General features: G+C 34.1%; 2 protein-coding genes across 2 annotated transcripts; both read left to right on the forward strand.

Moving 5' to 3' along the window:
• Positions 1 to 317: 317 nt before the first annotated feature.
• Positions 318 to 14,340, forward strand: LOC11437254 (ATP-dependent DNA helicase At3g02060, chloroplastic). The gene is made up of 13 exons (XM_024770733.2): positions 318 to 1,063; positions 1,512 to 1,737; positions 1,921 to 2,166; positions 2,329 to 2,463; positions 2,556 to 2,680; positions 2,930 to 3,069; positions 3,245 to 3,315; positions 3,688 to 3,849; positions 5,527 to 5,613; positions 5,824 to 5,997; positions 11,986 to 12,030; positions 12,721 to 13,077; positions 13,594 to 14,340. The coding sequence occupies exons 1-13, from the start codon at positions 459 to 461 to the stop codon at positions 13,693 to 13,695; spliced, it is 2,475 nt and encodes an 824-aa protein (XP_024626501.1). The 5' UTR covers positions 318 to 458; the 3' UTR covers positions 13,696 to 14,340.
• A 4,322-nt stretch (positions 14,341 to 18,662) lies between these two features.
• Positions 18,663 to 21,601, forward strand: LOC11427617 (syntaxin-22). The gene is made up of 7 exons (XM_003624484.3): positions 18,663 to 19,010; positions 19,108 to 19,201; positions 19,880 to 20,019; positions 20,355 to 20,423; positions 20,623 to 20,780; positions 20,888 to 20,988; positions 21,162 to 21,601. Exons 1-7 carry the CDS (start codon positions 18,838 to 18,840, stop codon positions 21,225 to 21,227), a joined length of 801 nt encoding a protein of 266 aa, XP_003624532.1. The 5' UTR covers positions 18,663 to 18,837; the 3' UTR covers positions 21,228 to 21,601.
• The last annotated feature ends 633 nt before the right edge of the window (positions 21,602 to 22,234 follow it).

Consider the following 22,234-nt stretch of genomic DNA (forward strand, 5'->3'; position numbering starts at 1 on the left):
TTTGAAAATCAAATTTTTATTTTTTACTTTCTTAACTAGTGCTTCCGAGACAAATAATTCGGAAGATCTAACTCAACTAACAATGCTGATATTAAGCTAAACACCGTCACATGTGTTCAAACTTTAGATCTCACCGTTTTGTACATAAGTTTTAGATGATGCTCGTTACTTTGTCTCGTCTCAAGACAAATAAAAGAATTAGTGTGAAACACAAGTTGAAAATAATAAATTAATAAAATTTAAGGACTAAATTGCAATAATTTCCCCTATTGTGTCCAGCCATTGTGATTGTGCAGGAAAGACGTGGCCTATCCATTTTTCTGTTCTTAAGATATTTCTACTTTCATTCTTGGTCCAAACCTCTCCGAAAATCCCCTTAATTTTCATCTCTCTCTGTATTATCCTCTCCAAAGATTCAAACTTTCCAATGTCACCTTAAAACCCATCTCCTCAATTCAATGACTTCTCTTCTCCCATCTCCACAACTCATTTCCACACACCCCTTCACCAAACTCACCTCCCCCCTAAAACCACGTCACCTCTTCTTCCTCAACCACCCTTTTCACCACAAAACCATTAAAAAACTACTTTTTACACCACCCTTTTACCCCCTCAATGCAGTCCACACACAAGGACTCTATGCCCCTTCTTCACCCTCCAAAACTGACAAACTTGACCCTGAAAATGACCCTATCTCAACCCTTAACCAACGCATTCGTCAGGAATATGGCAAAAGAAAGGTTTCTAGGAATGTAATGGACTCTGAAGAAGCTGATAAGTATATACAAATGGTCAAGGAACAACAGCAAAGGGGGTTGCAGAAGCTTAAGGGTGATAGAGAGGGTAAAGATGGTACCTTTAGTTATAAGGTAGACCCTTACACACTTCGTTCTGGGGACTATGTTGTGCATAAGAAAGTTGGTATTGGGAGATTTGTTGGGATTAAATTCGATGTTTCGAAGAATTCGATAGAACCTACTGAGTATGTTTTTATTGAGTATGCTGATGGAATGGCTAAGCTTCCTGTTAAACAGGCTTCTAAAATGCTCTATAGATATAGTCTGTGAGTTTTCTTTTGCACCCTTAAACTAGTTTTTTTTCTTCTAGTATATAGTTATTTTGATGCTTAAATGTGTGAAGCACGGTTACAATAATAGTCCTTGAATGTATGAAGATTACAAAAACATACCTAAATATGTCTTATGTTAATCATTTTGATTCTCAAATGTATCTTTTGTTAGTTAATTTAGTAGTCAAATGTGTCTTTCGTTGGTCAATTTAGTTCATAAAGATGCTTTAACAAAAGAGATACATGGGGATGTGTTTGTAATTTTGATACATTTGAGGCCTATAGTGACAGTGCGGTACACATTTAGGGACCAAACTTACTTTTTACTTCTTTTATATTTGTTGAACTTTAGAGTATGATGAAATAGGAGTTTGAATTGCTTCATTGAAATATGAAATGGCTTTGTTAATTGTTTTGTGGATTTTGGGGTGTGCTTTTACAGTCCAAATGAAAACAAAAAGCCTAGGGCATTGAGCAAGTTGAATGATACCAGTGCATGGGAGAAAAGAAAGACTAAAGGGAAGGTTGCCATACAGAAGATGGTTGTTGACTTGATGGAGCTCTATCTGCATAGGCTTAAACAAAGAAGGCCTCCCTATCCTATGAGCCCTGTCGTGGCTGAATTCGCAGCTAAATTTCCTTATGAACCTACGCCGGATCAGAAACAGGTGTGTTATTGTAAATGGTGTATTTTTGTCGAAGGGGATTGATTAATATATGTTTTTGTATGGTCTAGTTTTAATTTTAAGCACCAAAACATCAAAGCTCACATGTTGATATTGCTTGTTTCAATATTGTTTATGTTTTGATTATTTAGTTATTTCATCTCTTACAAATGCATGCTCTTGTAGGCTTTTATTGATGTTGAGAAGGATTTGACGGAGCGAGAAACTCCAATGGACAGGTTAATTTGTGGAGATGTTGGTTTTGGTAAAACTGAGGTTGCGATGCGTGCCATCCACTGTGTTGTCGCAGCTAAAAAGCAAGCAATGGTTCTTGCACCGACAATAGTTCTAGCAAAACAACATTTTGATGTTATTTCAGAGCGCTTTTCTGTATATCCTGATATTAAAGTTGGACTGCTAAGCAGGTTTCAGGTATGACTGATTATTTCCCCCATTTTAGCCATAGTTTTGGCAACATAATTGATTAATTATGGTTTAATAAATACGAGCTACATGCTTCTAGGTGAATATTTAGGAGTAATTTTCATTTTTATATCTACTACAGTCATTTCACGTATCCCACCCTACTTGCAGACCAGATCAGAGAAGGAAGCATACTTGGAAATGATTAAGAATGGTGACTTGGATATTATTGTTGGAACTCACTCGCTCTTAGGAAACCGCGTTGTTTATAACAATCTTGGCCTGCTTGTTGTTGATGAGGAGCAGGTTTACTAAATATCTGCAATAAATGTTTTCCTTGTGATTGTAGTGCAACTCCCCCTCTCCACTAAGCAATCCAATGATTTATTGCATTGCAGAGGTTTGGTGTCAAACAGAAGGAGAGGATTGCTTCTTTTAAAACTTCTGTGGACGTACTTACTTTATCTGCAACGCCTATACCACGGACTCTTTATTTAGCATTGACAGGATTTCGTGATGCTAGGTAAAAGCCCTTCCACAAATTACGAAGGAAAATTTGCTGTGTATGATGATCCTTCCCCTAGTATTAAATAAAAAATCAAACAAATTTGTATTGTATTGCACTTTCGTATTGAAAAAAATCAAAATATTCGAGTTGCATGGTTCGTGTTTTTATGAAGCGTAAGGCTAGTCACACATTCATTTAAGTGCAACTAACGTCTGAGCTTAGGCGAGATACTATTTTAATCTGTATCCTTAATTTATATTTCAGTTTAATTTCAACTCCACCTCCAGAAAGAGTTCCTATCAAGACTCAGCTTTCATCATTCAGTAAGGACAAAGTAATTTCAGCCATCAAGTATGAGCTGGATCGTAGTGGCCAAGTTTTTTATGTTCTGCCACGTATTAAAGGTGATTCATCTCAACTAATCATTTCTGAATGTAGATCCATGTATTAATTGATTTGTAATCTAAGTCTGATCATTGTTGTCAAATCACACAAAAAAGTGATTCCATTAAGCATATTAACTAATATGCCTCTGTTACAGTATTGACTTTGGTTTCTTAACAATTGTTTTTCTTACAGGACTGGAAGAAGCAATGGAATTTCTTGAAGAGGCATTCCCCGATGTGGAAATAGCCGTTGCCCATGGGAAGGTATTTACTCCTTTTATGAGTCTGTTTCTGTGTCACATGAGCCATTGTGATTGACAAGCTTAGACCTGAAGCTTTTATACTAAAAAGTGCATAGTCATTTTGCATCTTAAAATTACTCGACCAATTTCATAGTTATTTTGATGTCTGAAGTTGCATATTTACCCCACAAATCCTGGATCTTTTGAGGGCTCTCATGCGTCATATACATACTAAGTTCACAAAGTCATTACTCTTAAGTTGAAGATATGTGATTGTTTGGCTTTACCAACTCCAGAATTTGATTGCCTTCTATCAAAAGTGTATACGCTATAACATACTTAGTTTACAAATAAGATATTTGTCTGTGTAAATTTGACTTTATTTCTGGTGCAGCAATTCTCAAAACAATTAGAGGATACCATGGAGAAGTTTACTCTAGGTGAAATAAAAATCCTTATCAGTACAAATATAGTTGAAAGTGGGCTTGACATTCAAAATGCAAACACCATCATCATTCAGGATGTTCAACAATTTGGCCTTGCACAGTTGTACCAGGTTTTTTTCCTTATTAACTCTGATTATATATATTTTTTGGTTTAGATATTGGTCATATTTTCTGTTGTTGACTCCATACATTGCTTAGAACTGATTTTCGTTAGTATAGTTGTTATGTACCATGATGTATGTGTTGGAATTTGGGATATTCCTAACACAATCCCAGCGAGGAGACAAAGATACTCAAGTTTTGCCAGACTAATTTGACTATATCTTTGTTCGATATAGGATCTCAACAGATTGCACTGTTTCAGTCCATGGATGGCTGAGCAGATACAGATCAGTAGTATACCATCCAGCAGTTTGGCTTTCATATTTCGTATCCAACTTGATATTGTTTCTCTTAGAACTTTGGCTTAGGGCCTAACTCGAATCCTCAAAACTGGTTTGTATAGTGAAAACTGCCCAAGCCTTATAAGTAGTATCTAGGCGATATCTCTAGTTGCTTTAAGACTCTTAGCACCCCTCTTCATGCTCAGGACTAGACATGTGAAGCACCTATTAATGTAAGTAGAATAACAATGATCTCATTACCCCCTCACTCAAAACTAGACATCTGAAGCATGGACAAATGTCGGTGGTATAACAAAGACCCTGGTCCAATAACAAAAATAGGATAACCTCTAATATTATCTGGGCTTTAAGTCCTAATTCAACCTCACAAAATTGACTTGTAAGGTGAGGATTGCTTAGGCATTTTACTATCTATTTAGACTTTATTGGGATTGGTGCATGGTTAATACGGATGGCTCAATAACAAATCATATCATGTTATATAATCTAGATATTTTATCATAAAAGTTCTTCTGGGGGTGTATGTTGAAGGTGATGCAAAATGATATATGGATCTCTCTTGAACTGCATTTTCCATTGTCCAAGCAGTTCACGGTTGGAAATTCCTTACTATTCTTTGGGCTTGTTGGTCCTCATATTACAAGTGATGTATGTGTTAGTATTTCTTTTCTGAGAAATATTGTTTAGCTTGTGCTATTTCCTTACGAAATACAGTATTTTCAATAACGAGGTTAAATGTTTACCAAATTAATGATAGTTGATGTATGACTCGCATCCTACCACCTCTGTGTGTTTTCCAACTTAAAAAGTATAATGTGAGAGCCCTAAGAATAATAAATAGGTGTCATATGTGGAAGAAACTTGTCATCATTGACATACACAATATTGTTAGAGATGCAAAACCATTCTTGAGCAGCTAAGCCTTAACATAAAAGCTTAACTTCTTGGGAGAGTATGTCCTTGGCATGGTATGAGAGAGACTCTGTCCAAGTGGTTCAAAGTTTGATCCTTGCTACTCTACCCATCTATATAAAAAGTATAACTTTGCACAAGGTAGCACGGATCTATGCTTTTTTAACGCGCTTAAAGTTCAGAGGACATACTATGAGATTGAAGAGGCATGCTAAAGATATAAAACCATCTTGCGCCTTCACCTAATAATTTAAGTATTTTGAAATGATGATAATTGATGCTTGACAATATGTTGTAGCTCTTTGCAATGAATGAATATTTCCAAATTTGTTATCTAAATCAAAAGAGAAAAGTACCTATATGCATTTGTTAAACTTTCTTGGATTTTTGTTGGAACAAAGGAAGGTAGACTAGATCATTTATTTATGTTTCACTAATATTGACAATTTTTTCTTTTTTCAATACTGGTAGTTGCGAGGAAGGGTTGGGCGGGCAGACAAGGAAGCTTATGCATACTTATTTTATCCTGACAAGAGTCTGCTAACTGATCAAGCATTGGTATGTTTCTGATCAATCTATACCTTTTATTTCTGAAGCATGAAGTATTTCTTAATTAATCAGATATGATAAATGAACGTCAAACAACAGTGTATTCCATACTACTAACGTATTATTTCTAAACTTCAATTTATTCTTTTCATTTGAAATATTGAGGACTATTGAGAAATTATGCCTAAAACTAACATTTTCGTTAGTGATTTCCTATAGGAAAGGCTTGCAGCTCTTGAAGAATGTCGTGAACTTGGTCAAGGCTTCCAACTAGCTGAGAGAGACATGGGTATAAGAGGTTTTGGTACTATTTTCGGCGAGCAACAAACAGGAGATGTTGGAAACGTTGGCATTGATCTTTTCTTTGAGATGCTCTTTGAGAGTTTATCCAAGGTAAACTTTGATTTCTGATATGTTTCTTCCTATGTGTCACCAGTAACACCCCGTTACCCAAAAGCAATTAAATAGCAAATATACATCAGAGTAGTTCCACAACGGGCATGCTACACGTCATTTCAAAATTTCTTAAATAGAAAATAAAACTATTTAATCAAGCAACTTATTATTTATGAAAACATAGCAGCGGAATAGTTTTCAAAATCCATAACCTCATGAACATCCAACAATAGTCTAAGGCATTAAAGGCCTTAACATAATTCAACATCATAGTTCAAAAGACGACAAAAGGCTCCACACCATAAGTTCCAAAATTTGATACATGGAAAGGAAAAGCAACAATAATAAAAATGATAAATCCCATCCCACGTATCAGAGCCCTAAACACGACTTTGAGCCACCACCTACTACTCAGGATCACCTGCAAGTTACCCATAGGAAGGGCAACATTTTCAAGCAGAAGGGGTGAGATTCACAACAATAAATATAGATATTAAAATCATCAATTGAATCTAACACCCTAACCAACAACATTTTATCTTGTAAACAAATATATGTATAAGTCACAAGTAACAACAACATCAACAATACATCATGATCACAATGAATATATATATAAATGCTTATTCAACACCAACATCATCCATCAGAAAATAACTGACATCAACAACCAAGACTCATGCAAATGACATGACCACTGTTAAGACACCATCTTAGACTTCTTAATGAAATGCAATATGCATGTGGTACCAAACAGGACCGAGGCCCTCACCGCTTTTGAATGGTTAAAGCATTCATCAGGACCGAAGCCCTCACCGCTGTTGAGCAACTAGTACTCCAGAACCGAAGCCCTCACCGCTGTTTTATGCATATGCAATGGACCTACTTGTGTATATCTACATACAACTGACCATGCAATGCAACTCCATGTGACTCCACTATAATAATATGTATGATTCAATAAATAACATACATTCAACCATCATCAATAATCATCGATCCAGCAATTCAAACAACCAAAATAATGCATAATTATATATAACCATGCCTAAATACAACGACATCAACCACTACTAATCATGCAAGCAAGTCAACACTCAGAAACAGAAACAGTGCAACTCGCCCTCGCGAGCACATCTGCTCGCCATGGCGAGTTCACAAAAACAGTAGCTCGCCGTGGCGAGTTCAAGGCGAACTCGAGGCGAGTGCAAAATCAGGTGCTCTCGGGAAAAATGCCATTTTCTCACTCGAATCCAAATTCTAAGTTCCCTATTCATCTTTTTAACCTAAAACTTCCACCCATCATCATTAAAATCATCTAGGTACCTTAAACCATCCCCAAAACATCTTATAACAACTTTTCAAAAATCAAGTTTTATTATGGGCTACTCGCCATGACGAGTTGGACTGCTTGCGAGGCGAGTGATGATGTTGTTCACTCGCGAGGCGAGACATGAATGCTCGCGAGGCGAGCGATGAACATCAGTACGGGCAGAAAACTGGTTTTTCCCCAAAATCCCATTTTTCTTCCAAACACTTCCCAAATCAGTTTACACAGATACAAATTAACTTTCTGTATGTACTTAGAATCTATTTCTAACATCAAATTCACACTCACAACTCCAAAAATCCACAATTTCAACATAAAACCCAAAATCCTCAATTTTCACCAAAACCTGTTAAACTCAAAATCAGAATTTAAAGTCTACACTATTAAAGTAAACCTCACCCTTACCTTAGAAATTGAAGAAGAAATGTGCAGCAAATTCTCTCTTGGCTCTAACTTGGTCTTCTCCCCTTTTTCTCCTAACTTGTCAGTTCTTACGTACAACTGCTTCTAATCTTTCTTTTCCTAACTTCCCATTACTTAACTCCCTATATTTTCATTAGCTCCCCATTAATTTTAATAATTATTAAATAACTCCCCAAACTCCAAAATAACTAATATTTCATACTTATTCTAATTATTATTAAATAAACTATATAATAAAATAATACACCACATAAAACACTCAAAAATCACATATATATATATATATATATATATATATATACTCCGCATAAATCAAATTAATTAAATAAACAACTAGGGCGTTACATCACCAGTTCTAATTAAAATAGAAGTATTCTTTTGTTTATTTTACATGAACTGTTGGCTGAAAAGTGTAAATTTCCTCCCTTAGCATTTTTGTTTTTTAGTTAGTTTTTGATAATCTTCGTTTTGGTTTTGGGATTGATAACGAGTGAAATTGAGTACGGAAGTGTGTTTTAGTGTAAAAATCTAGAGGTTTTGGACCTAGGGGTAAAGAATCTTGGTGGTGTAATGACAGTGTTCAGAGTAAAGTTCAGATCAAAAGAGATTGTTTAAAGATTGGTCTAGGTGTAAAAATGCCGAAAATTGGGATAAATATAAGATAGCTAGGAAAGAGGCAAAGAAGGCGGTGAGCGAAGCGAGAACTCAAGCATTTGAAGGATTATACTAATCTTTAGGCACCAAGGAGGGAGAGAAATCTATACACAAGCTTGCGAAGGGACGAGAACGAAAGACAAGAGACCTAGACCAAGTGAAGTGTATTAAGGATGAAGAGGGTAGAGTTTTGGTTCAAGAAAGAGATATTAAGGATAGATGGAAGAAGTATTTCCACAACTTATTTAATGAAGGATATGAGATCTTACCAGACTCTAACATGTTAGACATCAGAGAGGAGGACCAAAACTATAACTATTATCGTCGGATTCAGGAGCACGAGGTGAAAGAAGCGTTGAAAAGGATGAGTAATGGTAAGGCAGTTGGGCCGGACAACATACCTATCGAAGTGTGGAAAAGTCTTGGCGATAGAGGAATTGTGTGGCTCACAAAACTTTTCAACGAGATTATGAAAACGAAGAAAATGCTTGACGAGTGGAGAAGAAGCACCTTAATTCCAATCTATAAGAACAAGGGGGATATACAACATTGCGCGAATTACAGGGGAATTAAGCTAATGAGTCATACCATGAAGTTATGGGAAAGGGTAATTGAACGAAGACTAAGAAAAGAGACTCACGTTACGGATAACCAATTTGGCTTTATGCCTGGAAGGTCGACTATGGAAGCGATCTACTTCGACGCGTGATGGAGAGATATCGGACGGATAAAAAAGACTTACACTTAGTTTTCATTGATTTGGAGAAGGCGTATGATAGAGTACCTAGAGAGATTTTGTGGAAAGCCCTGAAGAAGAAAGGGGTGAGGATTGCCTATATTAAAGCTATCCAGGATATGTATGAGGGAGCTTCGACCTGTGTGAGGACGCAGGATGGGGATACCGTAGATTTTCCCATAACAATAGGACTGCACCAAGGGTCAACCCTAAGTCCTTATCTTTTTACTCTAGTTTTGGATGTACTAACGGAACACATCCAAGAGTTAGCACCGAGATGTATGCTTTTTGCAGATGATGTAGTCTTGCTAGGTGAGTCTAGGGAGGAGTTAAATGGAGGCTAGAGACCTGGAGGCAAGCCTTAGAAGCGTATGGTTTCCGCCTGAGTAGAAGCAAGACGGAGTATATGGAATGTAACTTCAGCAAAAGGAGAAGTGGGTCTACCTTGGAGGTGAAAGTTGGAGATCATATCATACCCCAAGTTACACGGTTTAAATATCTTGGGTCCATATTACAAAATGATGGAGAATTACATCATCGTATTCAAGCTGGGTAGTTGAAATGGAGAAGAGCCTCGAGTGTTTTGTGCGATAAGAAAGTATCACTTAAGCTGAAAGGAAAGTTCTATCGGACATCAATCAGACCGACAATGTTGTATGGTACGGAGTGCTGGGCGGTTAAGAACCAACACGAGAGTAAAGTAAGTGTAGCGGAGATGAGGATGTTGAGCTGGATGAGTGGTAAGACTAGACATGATAGGATTAGGATGATACCATTGGAGAGAGAGTGGGGGTAGCACCTATAGTAGAAAAGTTGGTAGAAAATAGGCTTAAGGGTATATTCAATTGAGATTTTGAAGGATTTTAAATGACGTTTTGGTTATAAAAAAATCTTGAGGTATTCAATCAAGATTTTGAAGGATTTTAAATGACTTTTTGCTTATAAAAAAATCTTGAGGTATTCAATCAAGCTTTTAAAAGATTAGAAATAATTTCAGTGGTATTCAATTAGGATTTTCAGGCACTTTTAAAGAGTCCAACAAAATCTGGTGGTATTATATCAAGATTTTTCTCAACTTAAAAATTGTCCTTTGGTAATAAAAAATGTATAGATTTTAATGGATTCCTTGATATAATGGATTTTGTGAGACTTTTTAGTTAAAAATTTTAAAACTAACAATCTCATATAAGGACCTGAGATTTCTTAAGACTCTTTTTATTTCCATTATTTATATGTTCTTTCTTTTTCTCCCACTTCACTACATACGTTACTGTTGAGTGTTGATATCCTCATTTCACTTTTTTGTTTTTCTTTGAGTCTTTATATTTTGGGTTCTTTTTTTTTCTTTTTTTCAGATTCTAATTTTGTGGTTTTCGTCATAGTTTATTTTATTTGTCGTCGTCATTCACATTATTATTTTTTTTTACTCATGATCACGTTACTACATGTTTATTTTTATTGTTTTTCAGTTCTTCCTAAGACTTTTTGTATTAATTTTATTTTTATCATGTAAATTTTGATTTTTTTATGCAAATATTAGATTTTTCAGTTCTCTAAGACTTTTTGAATTTTTTAGTTCAATAGAGGCATCCACTCTTGTAATTTTGAATTTTTTCTAAAATTTAATAGAGTCATTTCAAATCTTAGGAATTCTCATAAAGTACTTTCAAATCTTTAAAAGTCTTTGAGTTAAAATCCCTCAAAATCTCAAAAAATCTTGAAAGTTAATGCATTCCTACACAATTTTTTAAAATCTTCATGACTTTTTTTGCCAAAATAGTCTTTCAAAATCTCAATCCAATACACCCTCCTTAGATGGTTTGGACATGTAGAGAGAAGACCCGTAGATGCCGTTGTTAGAAGAGTGGATCAAATGGAGGATAGTCAGGTTAAAAGAGGTAGAGGAAGACCTAAGAAAACCATTAGAAAAGATTTAGAGGTCAATGAGTTGGATCCAAATATGGTTTTTGATAGAACGCTATGGCGTCATTTGATCTATGTAGCCGACCCCACTTAGTGGGATAAGGCTTGGTTGTTGTTGTTGTTGTAAGTGTGTTTTAGTGAGTTTTTGTTTGATATGATACCATGTCAGGAATTTTGGCTTGATGCCTTTCTCTGTTGCATTTCATTCAATATATTATATATAATGGTACACATTTACAGCTAATAATTACAAATTAAGGGGAATAAATCAATTCCTCAAGAACCTATGACCAATTGGTTAACCGCCGACCGCTCTACTACTGAGCTACCGATTGTCTAATCTATTCTAGGAAAGCTGATAAATATAATTACACATTGCTGCTATTTTCATAAATCAAAATAAATTCGACACTAGTCTCCCTTCAGAATCTACAAGTTTCAAAATAATATCAAGTGCGACCAAATTGAAAGAAGTTTACCAAAAAACAAGGATGGTGATAAAACCATATGAAACAGCTAGCAGCTTGTTATTTTGCCGTCTTTGGAATCCGAATAGAAAAATAAGAAGAAGAAAAAAAGGTAAGTCTCACAGTCTCAATAAAGGCTTGATAATCACCATGACAAGAAGGGAAATATGATAACACGTTAACTTTTCTTTCAAAGCTTGGAAAATGATGCCATGCTAAAGTACAACGTTCAATAAATTTAAATAATCTTAGCATATCATATTCATAAAAACATCAAGTTCGCAAATTCACCGTAAAAAAAAGATAGTTCCTATATGGTACATATCCTAATACTAATACTTAATAGTTAGAAGAAGAATGATGAATATAGAGCTTATAATATAAAATTGAACTACAATACTAATGGCGGTTTACATTCTAACAGAGCTCATCCTATTCTTTTTGACTTTCAGGTTGAAGATCACCGTGTTGTTTCAGTTCCTTATCACTCGGTGCAGGTATGCATGTTTGAGAAAAATGTACCTCAGTGGATTAAAGAAACAAGCATACTTAATGGTTAATACATGTGTATCTGAATGCCAACTAAAAAATGATCCCCATAAGTAAAATCTGACATTGTTTTCTCTTGGTTGAGGCGAAACAAAATAGTACTGAAATCATATTCCAGCTAAATATTTTCTTTGAAAATTCAGAAAATAGAGTGTTATCTAGTTCACACTGTAGCCTACTTTTTTTGTGGGAAATTAACATTGGGTCATATATCATAATTCTTCTAAGTTCTAATAATATAATGATGTTGCACACAAAAGTAATTACTCGATTATTATTGGTCTCATTGAGTTTGTAAGTGAAATGATTTTGTTATTTTTAGCATCTGTTCTCTGCAAGCCGGACTGATATAGACAAATGTAAAGGGTTTCTGATGATCCATATTCTCAAATATTACATCTAATCCTCTATAAGAGTGAATCTTGCTGTGTAGAATTTATTATTTGTGGTGTTAGGATTCGTAAATTGTAACTGAACAAAACTTAGGATTAATTATTACTCTATTAGTTAAATGAATAGGTATACATTGATTCAACTAAACAATCTGCCGGATATGGACCAACTCAGAATTATAGAACATAATTATGAAATACTAGAGATGTTGCAGCTGATGCATTGTATACTTCTTTATTATTTAGGTTGACTTAAACATCAATCCTCACCTCTCTTCTGAATACATAAATCATCTCGAGAACCCTATGGAAATAATAAATGAAGCTGAGCGAGTTGCTGGGGAAGACATCTGGAGTTTAATGCAATTTACAGAGAACTTCCGCCGCCAATATGGCAAAGAACCTCGCCCAATGGAGCTTATCTTAAAGAAGCTTTACTTGAGGAGAATGGCGGCTGATATAGGGGTAACCAGAATTTACTCTTCAGGGAAGACGGTGTTTATGAAAACAAACATGAATAAAAAGGTTTTCAAGATGATGACAGAGTCGATGACATCGGATATATATAAAGATTCATTGGTTCTTGAGGGTGACCAAATTAAGGTAACTTTCTCCTTTCCTTTTTCAATTTCTTTAGTCAGTGATCATCGTTTATCACTTGTATTTTGTCTGCTATTCTGTTCGGACACAATATTGTTCTTTCATCTTCGAAGACATTACTACACAAAATATTGACTGGTATATATAGTTTTTTTTTGGTTGAAAACTCGGTATCCGGCCAAAGGACGGACAAGTCTATATAGTTAATATGGTCATTTATTGCTTATAATTTATGAAAATCCATCTTGTTATGGATTGTGTGCAGTGTGAACACGCACAGTCAGCCACATATAAACCATTTGATCGAGATCTGGCAGTTAGATTTCAATGCAAATTTTTATTTTTATTTAAACCTAAGATTCCGAGCTTGATATTTGGATTCTCCGATCTTGATCGAACGGTCGAGATGTGGCGGACTGCATGCACTCACGAGGTTGTGATTGCACACAATCCAAATCCACGAGCCTAGTATTATTAGTCATGGGTCTAACATTTTTCATAATGATTTTTCTGGTGCAGGCTGAACTTCTATTAGAGCTACCAAAAGAACAGCTTCTTAATTGGATATTTAACTGCATGGCTGAACTTCATGCTTCACTAGCAGCCCTCATAAAGTACTAGCTAGGTTCTTTGCCTGTTTGATTCAACCAACATGTAAGTTGGAAACTTGATTCACTGCCTACATCACAATTATAAACATTAGGCGAATTTACTATGTTGAAAGGCTGCAAACTAACCACGGCGGACGCAAAACAAGATTTGTATTGCATGATCATCTTTGCAGTGCAGGGCATCAGAACAAATTGAGACAATCAGTCGACACTAGTGACAGTGATCTTCTTTTTATCATGATATAAAATCAGAGCACGGAGCCACAATATGGTTAGTTACAAGCTGCAAAATTGTGCTTCTGGTTTGCATGCATTATACAAAGACATAGGCATGAAGATACAAGAAGGCAAATGGTTATTAATCTGATTAGCTTCAATTTTGCACTCTTAAAACAACTTCACTTTCAAGAGCTACATACAATGACCTAAAGCTCTCATCTAGTAAAACTTAGAATCAAAATGACTATAATTTATCTTTTGTATATGACCACACACATTCTTTTCCTCATTTTTGTCGTCGTAAGGTTTCATTAGTTACCTGATCTAGAGAAATTCTGTGTAAAGATTTGGAGTCACAGTCTAGCTAATACACTGCTGAATGGTGCAATTTTGTTGTATTATTATTAAGAAATGTCCTATTGGTTATAGTTCTTGCTATCGTGTGTTCATTTTTTATTCAAAATTTAGTATATCCCGAAATTTTCAGCTGAAGAAGAATTACTATTGCGATGTATGGCTGTTGCTGGCCAAAATTGAAAGTGTCATGGGAGCGCTAGATCGACCCCGGTGTATCACAGGGTTGGCCTTTCAACCACAGAGCCAAGAGGTTTGATTGTTACAAAGTTTATTTTAGTTGCCTCCCATATACCTTGTATTTCTTATAGGATGATTATGGTATTGAACATCATCTGAGGGAGCATTTCAAGCTTGGTGACGATAACCCTAAGAAATAATGATTAAGGTGTTGCAACTCTAAATGCATGTTATCAGTGGCGGAGCCACGTGGGGATGCCCATCCCATTATTTATGAGAAATTACCAAAATACCCTTGAGTTAATATGAAATTTACAACCATGCCACCCTCACTTTTCCTGAAACGCGCTCATCTCTCCACTCTGGCGACGACCACGCAAGTTCACTCTTCTTCTCTCTGGACTAATCCGGCGCGGCGGCGCTTTCTATCTCTCTGTTGAAGCTCACCTGACACTTATTCATCTTCTCTCTCTATCCATCTCTCTCCGTCCGTCACAGTTGCACAACCAAAAACCCTAATTGTAAGTTATTTTTTCAATCTTAACATTTGATTTCCCTTTTTTCATTTCGATTTGAGAGACAATGTGTTGGTTTGTTGTTGTTGTTATTGTATGCTAATAATTTGTTCTTTAAAATTATCGTTTGGTTCAATTATTCTATGTTGTTTGAACCCTAGAAATAAAAAATTGGGAGAAACTTGAACCCTTTATTTCCAATGTTGTTTGATTCAATTGTAGGAAACTTGAACCCTTGCTTCCATTATTTCGTTTGTTGAAAGCAAAATGGCTTAATTCCATGATACCCATGAATAAATTTTAACTGTTTCTAATTTTTCCTTTTTTAATTTGCTAATGTGAGGGTTAATATGAGGAATCAGAATCTTATGTGACTCAGTGACTAACAGCTCTAATTCTATTCAATGTTTTTCTTGTATTATCAGATGGATTTTTTTTGCTAATATGAGGGTTAATTGATCAATTTTTTACTAACAGCTCTAATTCTTGGCTTGATTCTAATTATTATGGATTGTTTACTACTATTTGTTTTGTGTTCTTAGACAATGTGCTTTTTTTTAATAACTTGCTTGTGATCTTTTTAGTCAGCTATACAGTGATAATTCTAGAAATAGGTTGTTAGTTTTTGGTTTTTTTTGCTTTTGGATTGTGTGGTGATTATTAGCAGCTTCCGAATGATAGAATCTTCCGGACTTTGGTTGTTGTGTAGCTTAGATTTGTGGTCGATATTTTGGTGGTTTCAAAATTGAGATGGAGGGCTTATCGTGTTTGTTTTTGTCTCTGCTAGGAGCAATTCAAGTGCAGCAAGACAGTTAAAGATTTGTTTCTTAATGTGCTATCTTGGTGTCCTGGTAGCTGCTCTTTATTTTAGTGGATATTGGGTGAGGTTTTCCTAGTTGGACAAGGGGTGATATCACCATTTACTCTAGCTTTATACTTTGCATTTAGGTGATTTCCTGTTAAGGTTCCTATTGTTTGTGGAGGCTTATTGAGGGTTTATCCTTATGTCATTTTATTAGTACAGTTTTGTTCTAGCATCTGATCAACATTTCTTATGCTTAGTGATGTTGTTTATTTTAATAAAATTATCTTTTGCTTCTTTAGAAGAAAAAAAAAACTCTATGTATCGTGACTTGTGACCCCATAATACCATCTGAGATATCGTTTGAAAGGTTTTAAACTGGAATGCTCTCTGTTCTATCTCTCATCCAACTACATGATTCCATATATTAAATTGCCGTTATTGAATACAATATAATAAGTGTGTTATAAACAATATGATTTATATATTTTAGTCCCAAATTTTTTTGTCTGGCTCCGCCACTGCATGTTATGTTGAACCCCACATGCTCCGCCACTGCATGTTATGTTGTAAACAATACCATACCACATGTTTTTATAAGTTCTATGCAAATTCTGATATACAGTTCAAATGGCATTTCTTTTTCTCGCAGAAATCATTGCTTTAAAATATTTCTCTTCTACATCACATTACTTCCTGCAAATAAATTGAATCGACCTCTATATAAAATCAAATGACAAAAAAAATTATCTACTAGACTAATGTGAACATGTTAATATATTCTTTTAGCTAGTGAAATACCAAGTTAATCCAATGATACCTCATATAAATGAAATTTGTATTCACTAACCGATAATAACAAAGGATGCATACTTAAGCATTCTTTTTTAAATACTCATTATTAAAAATATTTTTTTATGAAAGAAATTTAGGGTGATGAGATGGTGTCTAAGTCTATGGCAGGGAAGATCTGAAGGTTCAAAGAGCACTTGTATTTACTCTAACGTAAACCCACTTGAGTTGATTTGTTGAAGTTGGCTAGGTAGGGACCTTGGAGTGTGTTAATTTATGTGGATTATTTTGGTTTCTTAAAAAAAGTTCTAACATAAGTGTGATTTTAATCATACTTTTATTAGCATATCTGAATTTTTTTCATTGTTCCAGTAAAAAAAAAATGTCATTGTTATAATTAAATATATTTCTATTGCTTTTTTACATAAAACTAACAAAGTTTCAACATTTATTAAAAACTTCGTAATTTTTTTTTGTCTAGTAAATTGAATTGATTAAGTTGTTTGAAACTGTATTTTGTTCAAAACTCACCGACCGAAATATAAATTTCATCCAAAATTTAAAAATCTAAACTTTTTAATATCTCAAATTTATCATACACTCTCAAATATTTGAATGAGAGATGAAATATTTAAAAGTTTTAATCATACGGGAGGAGGGACTATGCAGATTGAATGAGTGAAATAGTTGCTGTCTGCAGTGCAGATCAAATTAGATTGTGCAGAGAGGTCGCTTCCACGTCTAATTCTAATATGCTTGAACCTTTTTTTTTAGTTAAACGTGATCTCACATTAACCATGAATGTTATGTAGCATGCACATATTAAATTTAAAACTAATATTATACTTAAAAATAAGAAAACAGAACCACCATGCCTAATGCAGCTGATTAGTAAAGCATGTTAGTATTCTAAATTTTGGAATACCTAGTTCATATTCAATACTTCATAGTTTACAATACTTATACAATATTCATCAACCACTTACACGAAATTTGTGTGGTGTTCAATTCTTACACGTAAAAAAGAAGATAAAAAAAGCATTACAATACGGCATAATGTGGCATAGTATTAGTACGTTGATCTTGTTGGACCTAAGGGTGTGCAACAAGTTTCCTAACACAGGGTTTCAAAATTTCATAATTTTATTTCGGTTCGTCCTCCATAATAATTTTAAGTATTGTTATCAGAATAAAATTATCACAAATTGTCATTTGGTTGGGAGGTTGTGAATAGAGGATATATAAATAGAGCAAATCTGAACTCAAAATTAACTCTAGCTGGATTTAAGCTTTATTACATTGATCAAATACCTGATTAGAACTCGAAACTAAATTTTAAACATTGCAATATACATTGGTTGATATTTAAATTTGGAACTTTCCATTTATTCATATTAGAAAGTAAAATTTGAATACTAAATTACTTGGGAAAAAATACCAATCTAAATTTCAGAGGTCAATTTGTATGTTTACCGGCGTCTAAATAATTATAAATGTTATAATTTTAACCTCTAGTACGTCACATTATGAGAAAAATATATATGGAAATGAAATTGAAGAACACTCCCTCGAGGAACACGTGGAGGAGGAGGACCAACATAATAAGAAAATTAAATACTTACACAGCAAAAAGGAAAGAACATCAAAATAACTGAAAAATAAGCACAACCTCTTTTAAAAAAAATAGCATAAAAAAGAAAGAAAAAGACAACCAGTACGTTTGGAGCTCAACCAAGCGCTCTCTATAAATAAAATCAGATTAAAAATTTAGTACTCGTTTCCTATATATTCATATTTTAGCTATTAAATTGTAGTAATATTTAAAAAAAATTTGTCTGTAGAAAAATGATGAAAACTCAAAATTAAACTTTTTTATTCACCCGAGTGATATATTTTAAACCACTTTTGAAGATATTTTGTTTGTTCTTATATATAAATCTGGATTTATTATCTTTTTCATAAACATACTAATTTATCTTGAAAAATATTTTAGGAAGATCACCATACAAAAGAAACACATCAATTAATAAATTTTTGAATGCAATTAATAATAATATATATAAAAGTAAGTAATAATTTAAAATAAAAAAAGTTTTCTCTGAATCAAACTACTTTTGAAATCATTCATAATTTATTATTGCTTTCCAAAGACAGGTGGGTGTGGGGAGTCGTCGTCACTTTTGAGTTAAGGTGCCATTACTCAATTCGCTCAAATAATAATAAATTCACTTTTCATTTCATATAATTCTTCAACTTCATTCATTCACTTCACACTTCACTTCAACCATCCATGAGCTTTCAAGATATTCAACATGGCTCCAATCCTCCTTCTCGTCGAACTCAGTCCCCGTCACAAGCCGTCGCTGCCGGAATTTTTCAGATCAATACCGCCGTTGCTACTTTCCGACGACTCGTTGATTCCGTTGGAACTGTTAAAGATACTCCAGAACATCGTCAGAAACTGTATAGTTATTTACGTTTCTTTTTTTTTTTTTTTTTTTTTTTTTATGTCGTTTGTTTGATTTTGTTGTTATTGTCGTTGCTGTGTTTGGTTTGGTAGGCATAATACAAGACAGAGGATATCGCAGCTTGTGAAGGATACTTCTGCTAAGCTTAAATCTTTGTCTGAATCTAATCGGGATTCTAATGCCAATGTATGTTATGCCGTGCTTCACTTATTATTAATTCTTGCATATTTGTTTATTTCCACGAAGCACACATAAAGACACGGACGTCAACACCGATAATAATCTAACAAAATTATATAATTTAATGTAATCTTATTTATCGGTGTTAGACACGTGTCCTACACCTAATTCGTTGAGTGTTTGTGCTTCATTGGTTTATTTCATTAATTTGTCTTTTTTTATGAAGCACCGACTCAGACACGGACATCATACTCATATGTCAACACCTGTAGTAATTTAAGAAAATGAATTAATTGTTGAATGTAATCACATGTGTCGGTGATACTGACACATGTCAGACATCCAACATGCACCTTCGATTGGAGGTGTCCGTGTTACAGTGCTCTTTTTTATTTTTCACGAATAACTTTGAATTTTGATTACAGACAATTGATTATATCATTACTTATAAAATATAAGAAAAGAATTTGGCCCTAGTTTGTCTTTGGAAAATTCCAAACCATAAGAAACCAGTGGATTATAGCAAATTGATGATACCTTCTATGTTGTTTTTCTACTCTTGTAATTGAGCTTTTGGTTTTAGCTATGTGTTTGTGTTTTGTGGTCCAACTTGCTGTTTTGTTTTCATGATTGAAAATTAAGATTGCTAGCTAAACTTGAATTTGTTGTGCTTTGTTTAAGCAGGCAAATAAGAAAATTGAAGATGCTAAGTTGGCAAGAGATTTCCAAACCACATTGCAAGAATTTCAGAAAGTTCAACAGCTTGCTTCTGAGCGTGAATCAGCTTATACTCCTGCTGCCCCTGCTTCTTCTTTACCAACAAGGTCAACCATTCTTTGTATATTAGTAAAAAGAATTTCACAAATTATGTTTTTAGTCCATAAAAATCACAATTGTTCAACTTCGATTACTATAAAATCGTTTTTGATTTTTAATTTCTGTATCTGATAAAAGTAGTGTGTTTTAATTGCCGGTGGAGACTTAAGTTGAGACTCGATATATAGGGTCTAATGTTGACGAGTGTGGTTTTATAAGGACTAAAAACATCAAATTATACGTACTTTCGTTATCCGTATTTGCTTCAGATTACCTTATTTATCTTCAATTCTTCATTAACAAATATTGAGCGCTCCTTTATCATTTGTGTGTTTGTAAACAGCTCTGGCCCTGGTGAACAATCAATTGAGATAGACCCCGAAAGCCAACCTTTGGTCAGAGGGCAGATGAGGTTAGTCTGCAACATTTCAGCTATTTTCACTGACCAATTGAATTCTATTCAATCTTCATCTTATTATTATCGTAAATTTGTAATGCAGAGATGCATAGCTTATTATTGGCTTAGTCCTTAGTTAACTCTTGATTTAAGAAAGATTTGTGGAATGTTTTTGTATGGTTTGGATTTGTTTGATCAGTGAAATAAATTGCAGGCAAGAGTTACATCTACTGGATAATGAAATATCCTTCAATGAGGCCATGATTGAAGAAAGAGATCAAGGTCTTAGAGAGATAGAAGAGCAAATTGGAGAAGCAAATGAAATATTCAAGGACCTTGCTGTTTTGGTTCATGATCAGGGGATTGTTATTGGTAAGTAAAATCATCATACTACAGAATAGAAACATATATAGCTTGCTTCTTTTTGCTACAAAATTTAGCTATTCCTTTTGTTTATATCGTTTTCGTCATTCTGGCAGATGACATTCAATCAAATATAGATACTTCTGCTGGTGCAACAGTTCAAACTAAGGCCCAGCTAGCCAAAGCTAACAAAAGTGTGAAATCCAAAAATAAATGGGTGAGTCATAAAGATTGGAATGTAATGCTTTCGTTGTCATACTTGATATTGCAAATTATTTCCAGAATCTGATTGGTTTATCTAATATCATACAAATGACACTATTTTTTTCGGTAGTAATATCATAAACACTAGCAATATATAACCGAAATTGAACTTTTCTTACATTGCAGTGTTGGTGGGTGCTTTTAATTTTTGTGGCTGTGCTGGTCATCTTCCTCATTGTACTCCTTATTTAGTTTGGAATGTCATATAAGTTGGACAAATTTTTTTACTCCATTGTTATTACATCTTCAAGATTAATTTAAATCGACGAATCTTCTAATATTTTGTTGGTGTGTAAGTGTCTTGTGGTGTGAAGAGTGTTTGGGCCAAAAGAAATGTGTTAAAAGAGTGTATTGTGGCTCTCCACATCCAGCAGCCAGCAGTTTGATGTCTTAAGTGAGCATTAGCAGGTGGAAGTTGGAAGAAGTAACTTTATGTAAAGCAATTTTAGGGAAATTTGTTCTGTACTGTATTTTAGTATATATATTTGTAAAATTTGTAGTTGTTATTGAAACATATTGCAAAGTTATCAAATTCTTAACAGGAAACTGCTTGTGTGTATTTTTAACATCCATGCTCAAGACACTTCCAATTTAATAGGAAAAAAACTTGACCAAAATGTAGTCTTGTTTTGTTAATATAAGTTTATTAAGATATTTATAATGACATACTATATTTTTTGATCGAATGAATTGAAAAACAAGCAACTAGAAAACAGGATAAACTAACAGCACCAAGGCCTTATGTGAGTCACGCATAGAGCATCAGTCAATAGTAAGTGTCTAAGTTGAGCAGGAACAATCCATTTCTTAAGATAATGAAATACTATGATATAATACATAAGATAATTTAATTATACATTTGTCAAAGATTTATAATATGATCAAGCTCAAGTATGGATACAACTTGCAAGGTTATACGTCTTTAAAAAAAAAATTACAATTTTATACTGTGCATCTTTCAAAACAAAATAATATTATACATTGTCATGAGAATATGTATGGGATTATTGGGATTGGATTACCTCATATATTTTTCTGTATAATATTCTCAAATCTTCATCTTTAAATCTCCTATTTTCTTTTATTTCATTGTAAACTCTCATTATCCCACCTTTTAATAGAAGGTTATGATCTAAGTGACCTTCATGGTATTTGTCTTGAAAGAAACATGAAAGTTACGTAAAAAAAGATAGAAGAAC

The sequence above is a fragment of the Medicago truncatula genome, chromosome 7, assembly GCF_003473485.1.
Source record: "Medicago truncatula cultivar Jemalong A17 chromosome 7, MtrunA17r5.0-ANR, whole genome shotgun sequence".
Classification (NCBI taxonomy): domain Eukaryota; kingdom Viridiplantae; phylum Streptophyta; class Magnoliopsida; order Fabales; family Fabaceae; genus Medicago; species Medicago truncatula.